The sequence below is a fragment of the Cupressus sempervirens genome, chromosome 11 (assembly GCF_028749045.1).
Source record: "Cupressus sempervirens isolate cs-2001-9-10 chromosome 11, ASM2874904v1, whole genome shotgun sequence".
NCBI classification, from domain to species: domain Eukaryota; kingdom Viridiplantae; phylum Streptophyta; class Pinopsida; order Cupressales; family Cupressaceae; genus Cupressus; species Cupressus sempervirens.
Genome location: NC_143128.1, coordinates 738,904,448 through 738,916,987, shown reverse-complemented (window position 1 = coordinate 738,916,987; position 12,540 = coordinate 738,904,448). Strand labels below are relative to the sequence as shown.

At 36.4% G+C, this 12,540-nt stretch overlaps 1 protein-coding gene across 1 annotated transcript in view; it reads left to right on the top strand.

The window, feature by feature from the left end:
- Positions 1-1,110: 1,110 nt before the first annotated feature.
- Positions 1,111-12,540, top strand: part of LOC149531750 (3'(2'),5'-bisphosphate nucleotidase 1-like) — a 59,483-nt gene continuing 48,053 nt past the window's right edge. Inside the window, exons 1-3 of the mRNA XM_089811898.1 lie at positions 1,111-1,270; positions 1,828-1,903; positions 12,446-12,519. Of these exons, the coding sequence (XP_089668024.1) occupies positions 1,205-1,270; positions 1,828-1,903; positions 12,446-12,519 (216 nt within the window). The 5' untranslated portion in view covers positions 1,111-1,204. The remainder of the gene's footprint in view (positions 1,271-1,827; positions 1,904-12,445; positions 12,520-12,540) is intronic.

Genomic DNA, 12,540 nt, shown 5'->3' with positions numbered 1-12,540 from the left:
GCACACCACTTAGCTTATCCCTAAAAAATACAAACTTATTCTTCACCAAAGCATCTGTCAGGATGTCTGTTATTTGTTCTTCTGTAGGAATGTACGAGAGTTTCACTATCCCCTTCTCCGCACATCTCTAATGAAGTGGCACTTGATCTCAATGTGCTTGGAGTTGTCATGAAACATTGGATTCTTAGAAAGTTTGATACAAATCTGATTATCACAGTAAATGACTATAGGATCTAGCTTCTGATCAAAGGGCCCAACTTGAAGTTTATGAAGCCAAATAGCCTCACATGTAGCCATACTGGTAGCCATATGCTTAGCCTCTGCATAACTTTGTGCAACTAACATTTGTTTCCTACTATACTAAGAGACAATTCTTGATCCCAAATTGAAACTACAGCTTGAAGTGCTCTTCTTGTCAACTGTACTACCTGCCCAATCTACATCAGTAAACCCCTCAAGCTTCACTCCATCTTGTTGAACACATTTCAGCCCAAAATCACTGTGCCTCAATTAATTTTATTACATCTTCAACACGTCCATTTTGTACATAAGCTCTAAGATCCTCTAAGATTGATACGAATAAATTGTAAATAATAGAACTTGTTGAACACGTGTCATGAAAAGAATTCACTTGTGGACATCCACCTTCCGAAACAAGTGCCAGGTAGAAGCACATGCAGAAGACGTGTCTAAGAAGCTAATGCTTAAATAAAGTTGTGATAATATGAATTTTTGCAAATAGAAAATCAAAAGACTACCAACAAATACCACAACAATCAATAATTAAACAAAAATAAATGTAAGAAAAGAAACATTAATAGAATTTTTTTTTGAAGAGAATAGATTAAGATTGTTGGACACAATTTTCGAAATATAGATTAACAAGAAATAGGAACATGAAAACTGTAGTCTCCCCCTATGGCTAGGCGAGACTAACAAACGAGTTAAAAATGAAAATTCTAGTACTATTTTTATTATTTTTTAATTTATTCCTAACCCTGCATAGACGTTGGCCTTCCGAAGGCGGCCCATGCGGACATCAATTTTAAGATATGCTGGAGAAGCGGGGGCTATGTCTATATTTGGTGCGAACCGCGTAAACGTATTTTCAAGGACTTCAAGTAGTAGCAGAACACCACTGCTTTACCCATCATTTTTGGCATCGAATCAAAGGTGTAGAAGAAGCAGCACAATTAGGGTGAAGATGGGTTACGAGCAAGATCTGGCTATTGCAATCAAGGCTGTTTCTTTGGCAGCTCGTCTTTGTCAGGTATTTTCTCTTCGGAAAGCTTCATCCTTCCATTCATCTTGAATCGTGGGCCCATTCTCTAGTTATATGTAAGTAGAGTCATGCAGTCCAATTTATCATACATATTCGGGTTTTGCCCTTCTTCTTCTAGGCACATTGTGGGAATTTTCTAATTAGGCATTATATGAATCGATGCAAGCATTTATACGATGTTTCTGAATCATCCATTGATAATTGACTGGTATCAATAGATTCCAAAATCTAGTCATTCTTCTAGCAATCAGAAAGTTTTGTTTAATGTTTGTCTTTCATTTCAAATGCGTTTTGAAACTTTGCAAGACAATCATTTGGAGAGGTCTTAGTCGTATGTATTTACTTGATTATTGAGATTTGATAGTGAATGTATGATTTTGTAGTTTTGTATTCTATGTGTTTATGTTTGTAGCGTCGATAATAATTGGAAAGCAACGCAAACAAAAAAGAAATCATTAACAGTAATGCTTTATAAATTTTGACAAATCGTGTCGACAGCATATTGACTACGTATGTTGCTTCTTTGACATAATATGGATCTTCAGGGAGTGCAGAGGAGCCTTTTACAATCAGATACTCAATCCAAGTTGGACAATTCTCCTGTTACAGTTGCAGATTATGGTATCTTGAATGATTTCTCTCCAGACTCTGCGTCAATTGAGTAAACTCGTCAATGTGCTTACTTGTTTTGTGAATTCTTTTTAACATTATAACATATTACATTTAATTCTTGAAATCAACTTTTGTTTAGCCAATACTTTTGCCATCAGCGTGCAATTTATGTATTTCGTTATAATGTTAAGAAAATGTGTTTATTTTTGCTAAACCTAAGATCGCTTGCATTCAATATTAGCATAAAGCGTCGATACTGGTTTGTTTACATATGTCAAAAGTAGTAAATAACTCGCAATGCCTTTTTATTTGCGTGTATTTATTAATTGACATATTTATTGTAATTCAATGTTTATGCGTTCTGAAATTCTTATTGAACTTTTTCTTTTTATCCTTTGAATTATTGGGGTGGCTGAGGCCTTGGACAACTACTAGTCCAATGCTTCTCTTTTCTCTATGGGGAGAGAGGTGGAGGGAAGTACAGCACAATACAATACAGGGCTGCTTAATTTTTCATTGTTCACTGATTTGTATTGAGTACTAGTACCTCCTCCTCCCAGTGATTCAATGCGAAGACAACTAGCATAGTTGAGTCATAGTTAATACCTGTTTAGAGCTTGTGGTTGAGTGTGGCTTGAGTATAGATTGCGTTTAACAACAGTTTGATGGTTTAACGACTTATATAAAATCTGTTCTGTTTTAGGGTAATAAATTCATGAAAATGATCAGACAACTTTTCACAATGTAGATTTTAATCTAGCTCAGCTCAACCATATAGTCTGCAATCAACACCATAATATCAGAGGCTTGTGAATCACAAAGCAGCCTCTTACAAACAATCTCCACACAACATCATTCTTTTGTGCCCAAATATTCTTTTTCAGCCCTTGATTGCCCTTGCGCACATTTTTGGTTTGGTAATATTTGCAGTACATAGAGTGTGAATACGTAGTTTTGTTTGTGCTTTTGTTTCATTGCTGTATGTGGGCTTTTGTATTGATAGTCCTGTATATGGTACTGTAAGAACTTTGATAAAATCATGTGAGTAAGTGATTTGAACCTTGTGATCCATGTACCTAACAAATGATATGCTTTTATCCTTGTTGTAGCTAGATACCATCTTGTCTTAGCAAAGTTTAACATTGTGCACATTGATTTAGGGCACAATATTTTGTTTACCTCGGCTTGGAAAATGACATCATGTAGCTCTTGATTCTTTGGTTTCCTTCCTCCTTAAAACATGATTTTGTTGCAGTTAACAGATAGTCTTAGTGGTTGTCCATTTTTAGTACTTTTCGATCTTTCCTAACTTTATAATGTCCTTTCTTGCAGAATGATTGAGAAGATGCTAATTAGCCTAGTTAATTCTTGTAGGGCGACTTCCTTAAATTGAAGATAGTAATTTTCCACAATTCATATCACATATATAAGGGATGGACCTACTAGAACTAACTAAAATCTAGAACTCCCTCCATTACGATGTTTGCTGTGTTTTCTAGGTAGATTGCGTTCCTGTTTTTGCATCAACATTTCGGATCACACATCCATCATCAGGATGAGAGAGCTAAAGGAGAAAAATCAATAATATTATTCAATTTATTAACAAGTTTACAAAGTGACTTAAGTAGTTTATTAATGCCACTTTATGTCTTGGGGCTAAATTAATTTTTAAATGTGTGGGAAATAGAAAAGTATTTTTTGAAGTTATCTAGATTCTATTATAAAAGATGATTTCCAGGCTTATGTTTTTAAGCCTGGATTATTCGATTTTCTTTGGATTTTGGAGGGCTTTTTGAAGTTGGAAATGCTAGGATGGAAACCTTATGGGTACTGGCTTCGGGAGTGAAACTATTCTACCTTAGTTAGCAGTTTGAGATTTCACTTAGGGATCTGATGTAGGAGCATCTATAGTGGATAGAAGTTAGTTTGAAATTGGCATTTTCAGGTAGCAAATACGGAATATTTCCTCTTGGGTGTGGGAAATGTGAGTTACATCTTGCATTAAGTCAAAGATACACTCCTTAATGCTATAAATTCAAAATTGGGCGCCCAAGGGTGAGTTGTTGGGCAACTTTATTTCAAGATCCTTTTGTGCAGAGTGGGTAGTCAAGTTGACTAATATTATTGGCATGTTTGGAGATGAAGTGGACAAGACATCGAATGGCATTAAGTGCAATTTTTAAGGTGAGAATATTTCCCTATTGGTTGAGAAGGTTACTGTTGTCACAAAAGCTTGCACCCTTGTCCAAAGTCTTACCTAAGGATAGCCTCGTGAAACATGGAAACAACCTCCAAGCTGTGGGACTTGAACTATGAGGTTGAATCTCCAAAGAAGGCCGGCTTCCTCTACTATTAGGATGCACTTAAACTATTCTTAAAGAGAAAAGGGAGAAAGAATACATAAGAGCAACTACCTAATCTACTCTAAAGAGGCAATGCACCAAAATAGGGTGTCTAGATCAGTCTCTACCCATACATGTACAATGCTATTATTATGACAGTCTAAAAATGTATGGATTCAAACTTTGCTTTGAAATGTAGACTACACGTAGATCAAACAACCATATGAGTGACATAAGGAAGATACTTCACTTCTTGTCATTCACGGGCCAAAAAGATACAAGGTGCAGATTACAGATATTTGCAGTATGTCGAAGAGAGGCAAACAAATTTACACATTACGACGACGGTTGAAAGAGATAAGGCAAGAAGTCATATAACTTAGAGGCAATAGGGAATTTACATTTGTATGCCAAGGCAGTACTAAAGAAACAGAGAAGATCCAACCCTAAGAAAGAGTACAAAATTTGCCTTTATAGTGTAGGCATAACTTAGATAACTTCTATTACAAGGTAAAATTCAACTACTACAATCAAATCTCTAGAGAATAGTTACTGCGAAGCTGAAAGATGTGCCAATTGAGTAAATCCGCTCATGAGAGGATCAGTTCCACACCAAACAATTCTCTGAGAGGTCAGGAGTGATGGTTATTTAATCTCTGACTGAATGAGTGGATTAATAAATGGCGGTGGAGCATTTCTTTGCACTTATCAGGCCTAGGGATCAATGAAAGTGGTTGTAGGAGATCAGAAAGATTAGATTTTTCATTCAAGGAACTACTTCTGCTGTCACCAATCCACCAAATCGACCGTGATTTTAGTCAACTCGGATTAATCATCAAGCTCTGCTATGTGGACCAAGCATTTCTCATTGTTATGCCACCCTGTCAATGGTCTAAGCCTTGTGTCTTGCATTCAATCACTCATGATTGCATCCTTGCCACCACCTTCCCTTAATAATTGTTACTGCCTGTGAAACTGAGATTCACTGGTCATCTCCACCTCGACATCTTGAACTAGTATCATTATCTGACCCTTGTGACTAAGCGAAACAAGGGAATTGCTCGATTGCAACTCAAGGCTTAGCCACCTCTCAATCTGCGGCGATCATGCGCTGGTCGTAGATTTGAATGATCTAATGGTGTAGGATATGTCTTGGACACTGGAGATCTGCTTTGCCGCGCTGTCACAACTCAAACCATAGTATGTCAACATAACCATGCGATCGAGCGAAATTAAAGCAAAGCGCATCTTTGCCGCCTTAACCTTAGTCAGCATTCAACCGCTTGCGACCATGCGAGTCGCACGGTCACGACTTAAAATATTAAGGGCATAACATGAAACAAAGAATATGACTAACGTTAAATCATTTCACGAGAATCCCAGGTGACTGTTAAAACAAATCATTATTTGAATTTTCTTTTTTGGCGGGAGGCAATTTTGGTCTAACAGTTACCACATAGGAGTTTTGGTAACTATTGTGGTTAAAAGGAAAGTTTCAACATTTGTTTAAGGATTCACATTTTCAGAGTTTTGGGAGAGAAGTTTGAAGGGAAGAAGAAATTTGTCGGTTGCAGGTTTCAAGATGAAGATAATGAAGTTTTTGTATGAAATCATTTTGAATCTTTTTGTAGGTTGAAGGTTAAGAAGCTAGTCTGGATAAGACTGTCATGTAATGCATTTGCATATTTACTGTGTAATTTGTTCATTACACGAACATCTGTATAATATCAATTAGAAGAGCTTTGTTATTTTTCTGCATTTACTTGCACATTTTAGTAGCATTTTCTATTTGTTATGGGTTAGGAGCATTACCTATATCAGATTTTAATTCAAACCTTTAGATGATTTGTATACGTGGTTTGAGTAGGGTGTCTAGTCCCTGCATCAGTGGTATCAGAGCTGATTTTCTTTTGTGTGCAGGTAGAAATGCTGATGGATGCAAATTACACCAGGACTCGAGGGTGGAGCGTGTGAGTTTTGTTGCATGCATTTGTACTTTGTGCAACTTGTAAGAAGAACATTTTAGAGGGTTTGAGGAGATGAGGTTTGTGTGATTGTAAATAGATCACCGAAGGGGGCAATTCCAATTATATTTGCGAACATTGTAAGGGGGTTTTATAAACATATTGCCTAACGTGAGGCAGTTTACATGCATTATAAGAGGGTTTTGTAAATAATTTGCCAGAGGCAATTTACATGTGTTGTGAGAGGGGTTTTGTAAACAAATCACCAAATGTGAAGCAGCTGTGCGATAGGAGTAGTTTGTACATATCACTAAATATGAGGTAATTTACATGTGTTGAACCCAAGGGTTTAAATAAAGTTGTGGACGCTTTGTAAGGCCTTGAAATGTATTTGAGTTCAACTCATGAAACATTTCAAATTACCTTGGGTGGTGTCTGATGCAAGAGCATCCATGGTGGATAGAAGTTTTAAATTAAAATTGTCATTTTCAAGAAGCAAATATGGAATATTCCCTCTTAGGTGTGGGAAATGTAATTTGCAACTTGCATTGAGTCAAAGATACTTTCCTTAGCCCACATGTTTAGTAGAGCTTGGGCCATGGTTTTGCTCCCCATTGGTCTCAGGTTTGATTCCAGTGGACAGATTTACCTAGTGCATGTTGGTTGTGTGATTTGACATACACCCCTAGGGGATTAGACTCACCCCAGCTTGCCCCTTCCTGAACTTTAACTTGGTAATAAGTAAGGCCAAGGCAAGGAAGGTTGAGTGTTGGGCTAGGCTGCAAGGATATACCCTTGGAGTAGCAAAAAGAAAGATACTTTCCTTAATGCTATAAACTCAAAATTGGATGCCCAAGAGTGAGCTATTGGGAAGTTTCTTTTTTACGATCTTGTTGTGTGCAGTGGGTGGTCAAGTTGGCTGATATTATTGGCACGTTTGGAGGTGGAGTTGATAACGCATGTAATGGCATTAACTGTAATTTCTAAAGTGAGAATATTTCCCTCTTGGTTTGGGAAGGTTACCTTATAGGAGTTTTTGTAACTATTGTGGTTAAAAGGAAAGCTTCAACATTTATTGAAGGATTCCCATTTTCAGATTTTTGGGACAGAAGTTTGAAGGGAGGAAGAAATTTGTCAATTGCAGGTTTGAAGATGAAGTAGGAAGCTTTTCTATGGAGCCATGTGGAATCTTGTTGCAGGTTGAAGGTTAAGAAGCTAGTTTAGACTTTGGAGTGCTGTTTGAAGTCAATAAAGCTGTCATGTAATGCATTTGCATGATTACTAAGTAATTTGTTCATTTCATGAACATCTGTTTAAGATCAATTAGAAATGGTTTTCTGATTTTCTGCATTCACTTGCATATTTTAGTTGTATTTTGTATGTGTTTTGGGTTAGGACAATTACTTATATCAGATTTTAAGTAAAATCTTTAGATGATTTGTGTGTGTAGTTTGAGAAGGGTTCCTAGCCCCTATGTCAAGATCTCACAGAGTTTTACCAATTGAGATTTTTGGGAGAATTGTGAAGTATTTTCGAAACAAATTTCAGTGAATCATGGAGGGAAGCTTTAGATAAAGATTGGAACATCATTATTGGCAAACATTTGAGTATGAAGAGAAATTCAGACTATTTGTAGATAATAATAGTCTATTTTTATTGCCCTTGGACGGAAAATATATCTCTTGTTGGAAACTGTTGTTGGAGCCAAATATGGATATTTAAGGCATTGGTCATGGAAAACGTATGCACCGAAGGGTGGGATTTTTTGGTCAACTAAGGCTTATCGCTGGATGTTTTTCATATTGTGCCCCTTATCTGTTATTTGTTGTTTAATTATCTCTCTTTGAGTGCTAGTAGAATGCTTGACGTGGTCTGCAAGGAGGGTTGATCAATGGTGTTTATTGGACATGGCTGCTGTTGCAGCACAACTGTTAGTTTGGGAAGCTCACATGAGGAATACTAATGATCATACACAAAATGGAAGAGGAAACAAATACTTTTTGTGATCGTTTGGTCTCAGCTTGGGTGTGAAAGATTGGTATCACAAGTAGTGGTTTGAAAGAATCAATAGTTATCACCAGAGGTGTTTACATCTCTTGGCAATATTAATTGATTCACCCATATGGAATCTCAGTTGTTACATGTGGATGTAAACTTGCTGAAGGCATTTTGTTTTGGAGCTTGGATGCGGTCTTCTTCCTTGTTCATGGAGCTTGGAGCTATCTTAGTTTGAGGACAATGCGTTGAAGAAGACACATAAAATATTGAGAGGAGGGGTGAATTAGTGTTTTGAATTTTTAAAAACATGAAGCCACATAAAACATAATGAGATCAAATATCAAGATGCAAAAAATGAACTTCATGTGGAAAATCCTTTTGGGTAAAAAACACTAGGACACACAAAAACTTTCATTAACAAACTGGGCATCAACCTAGATTACATTAGTGAGCACCAATACACAGAGAGCACCAACCCTCCTTGAAGCACCAACTCCAATTAGTTGAGACATCAACTAAAAAAAACACTAAGTTGCTGGTTTAGGCTTGGGGACGGATTCGGGTTCGGGTTTTTGGGTTCAGACAATTTTTTTTCCCATTTGGGTTCGCGGGGGTGTTTGTGAGTGTGTGTGTGTGTGTGTGTGTGTGTGTGTGTGTGTGTGTGTATTATAAGAGAAATAATATTTAGGACTAGGCTTGACTGCCAATGAGGATCCCAGTTATTCAATATACATTTCAATTTGGTGTGATATTTTAAATCATCTTTGCGTTGGATTTGGATTAATTCAATTGCTATTGATATTCAGTGTCACATATTTTATTTTATTAATGGTGGGTTTGAATATCAATATATATATATATATATATATATATATATATATATATATATAGTGTGTGTGTGTGTGTGTGTGTGTGTGCGTGTGCGTTGTATCATTTCATTTTAGATTATATCAAATTGTAGTTTACTAATGGTACGATCCGTGTTTTTACAATTCCAAAACACTTTGGCTTGTGGATTTGTGCTGGATCCTCGCAGATTCATGCAGATCCTTACAAGATTCATGCTGATTTGGGCATGATCCATGTTTTTACCATGTGGATTCGGGTGGATGCATGGATCGTGAGATAGGGGAGAAACATGGATCTTGGCTGGATCAACACGAATCTAGGCACGAATTAGTATCCAGATCGGATCCGAATCCAGATCCAACCTCCAAGGTACAAATCTGACAACTATGTATAGTGTTTATTAGATACATTCTTCCACCATGAAACATCCTTATGAGTTCTCACTTTGTTACATTGTGTAGCCATACAATCAATTTGAAAAAAATCCTGCATCTAAATGAGATTCCTTCATAATCCAAGGTTTGGACCCAACAACCTTTAGAGGTGATTATCTTAATTTCTGCAACAAGCCCCTCAACAATATTCATTTTAACTAAAATACGCGCACAAGTTGAGTGATATAGATTTGACAACTTCTCATCAACCAATAAATTTTTTCCCAAAGAATCTCCAATTACCTCTAGGCAAGAATCAAACCATAAATGAAGGGGCAGATTTGGGAGCCTTCCTAGATTGAAATTTTGTCAAACACTTCAGAGTTGGGGTTTAAAAATGGGTGTCAAGATTTCAACATCAAAGCATATTTCTCTTCCTTGCAGCCGGTATATCTGAACCCATCTAGTGAGGATGAGCTCCTAGTTGATAGAGATCTAGTTATGTAATTACCACAGACTTGGCTAGAAGCCCCTAAAATGTACTATCCGACTCATCTTTGAAAAATTGAGAGATTATGAGATACCTTCCTCATCCGCTGTAGCGTCTAGGTTCATTGACAATGCTTTGGTGGAGGCGGGAACATGCCTAGTTTCCGAATGTGTTTTCTAGAACCCTAACTAATTCTAGGCTGGACATTGTAGTTTCATCTGCATGCAACCAACACCCCCCATTTTAGCAGATCGATCCCTGCCAAACATGCAACCGCCAATAACATTCCTCCACGCATCTCAACTTTATGTGCATCCATTTTCCTTCAAGCTTGTCTCCCACGACTCTGCAATGCTAGAGGGCCCTAAAACAAGAAGGCCTCTCGATTCAATGACCCCCCTGGGAAACCCCTGACTGTCGCCCCAAAACTAAGATGGAAACACATTTATTCACACCCTTGACACTGAAAGTCCCACCAGATTCAAAGTGTATCTCATGCCGTTGCATTTGTTCCAATAAAACGGATCCATTCACCTTCAAATCCTTTCTCGACAAGCTGGGATTGGGCTGTATGGCCAGTGAACAGTGAGAGCCAATAGATTTAGGGTGAGAAGAAACCCTAATTCCCACAGTATTGGATACATCTCGCAGAGCCATCGCTTGAAAACCTATGCAAAATTAAATTTTATATTTAAGATAAAATTACATATATTTTTGTTTGTTGAGCTGTTTTGATGTTTATAATTTGGGTAATCACAAATAATTGAAAAATTCATGGGTTTGTAAATTAACTAGATCATATTTTTTCTCTAGTGACTTTGCAAGATTATTATTTTTTGAATATTTGTAGACTTCTTTTCAGTTTGTTCAGAAAGTATGTAATCAATCACACTGCATGTGGCTTGGAGGGGATTAAATGTGGGTTGTCCCCAGTGGAGTAACATACTTGTAGCAATAGGTCACTTCCTCATACACTACATTGCAAGAATTTTATCACAACATTTTAAATATGTGTGTTCTTCTATGACCATCTTATATATATATATATATATGTAATAACCTGCCTGGCTATAGCTCTAACAAATACTAATATTTCTGACTTTTGACATTACGTCAAAACATTTAGCATACAATGCCAATACTACTGAAAAGAACTCCAAGGCTGATTAAATCACATTCGCCAAGATTAGGCAATTTTTGAACAACACTGATGATGACCAAGCTCAATTCAATGAGAATGATAGATTTGCATTTGATTTACTATTCCGTGTAACTTAAAAAAACTGAGCTACATATTTATCTCTCAATTCAATTTACATCAGCATTGAATCAAATTACATCTTAGAATTTCACACACTTTCTTCCAAACAACAATAATGACGGAAATGGAAGATGCAAACCTTAAGAAATTGATCCACAATACCTTAGCTACAGGATCAATGCTCCAAAACTCCAAACCTTTAGCCAGATGCTTCAATAAGTATATAATAATCAAGATTATTCTCCTTAGCTACAACAAATACAGTGCGAAATTTTGGCCAATTGTATACTTCGCACAATTGCCAAGAACTTCTCAGACTCAACCCTTATACTTTAGCAAGGGCCACAAAATATTAGAACTCGGAAAAAGCCACAACGATAACAAAAGCAAATAAAATATCCATTCTCAACAAATGGGCTTGTATTTATAACCTCCAAATGCCCTTTTTGTTGCCAAAATGTAACTTTACTCAAGAAGCCTCACCACACAACATTAATTAGAAGCTTCCATTAGATTTTTTTACTTGACTTGGCTTAACTAATTAATAAATAGCTCTTTCCAATGATAAATCAACTCTTAACTTAAGTGAAATTATAAAGTTATATAACTTTATAATACGCCATTTAATAAATTAATAATAATTTGGCCACTAAAAATATAACAACTCTCAATATAGTCATCATTTAAATATGTTGTCTGAAATAGGAGTCATACCTATTATTTCTCCATGTGACCAAATGCACTTTCCAAAAATATCTCTATCAGCACCCAACTTACCACAAATAGTAAGTACACAAAACTAAGCCCAAACAAAGTCCAATCGAGCCAAACGAAGACCAACCTGTAGCTTACTAAATTGTGGAGAAGATAAGACCCTCCCAAGCCAAGCCACTGTCTCAAAAGAATCTCTATTCACAATAATTAGCCTACGAGGATCACAATGATAGGCTAATCCCCGAAACTCTGATGCTGGGAAAAATGGGGACATCACATTAGAGGCTTAAGTATTACTTTTCATAGTGAAATTTATTATATGCAAGAACTGCATTTAAATATTTGTTGCATTTTTTTTTTGCATTTAAGGAAGAAATGTGTTTCTATTGTGCATACATTTTCCCTGATGTCTTATGGAGACTATGTCAGAGGATTCTCTATTTTAAAAGAATTCATTGTCTCACATTATCATCTTTTACCTAGAAAATTTTTAAATTAATTGAATAGCTTTCATTCTTGTAAATGAAATTATTCATATTATTTTCTTTGACTTATTCAGGTTCTCAGGCTATAATTAGTTTTGTACTTGAAAGAGAACTTCCCCCAGGTTCCTTTTCCATGGTTGCAGAAGAGGTAAGACTATTTCAAATTCAC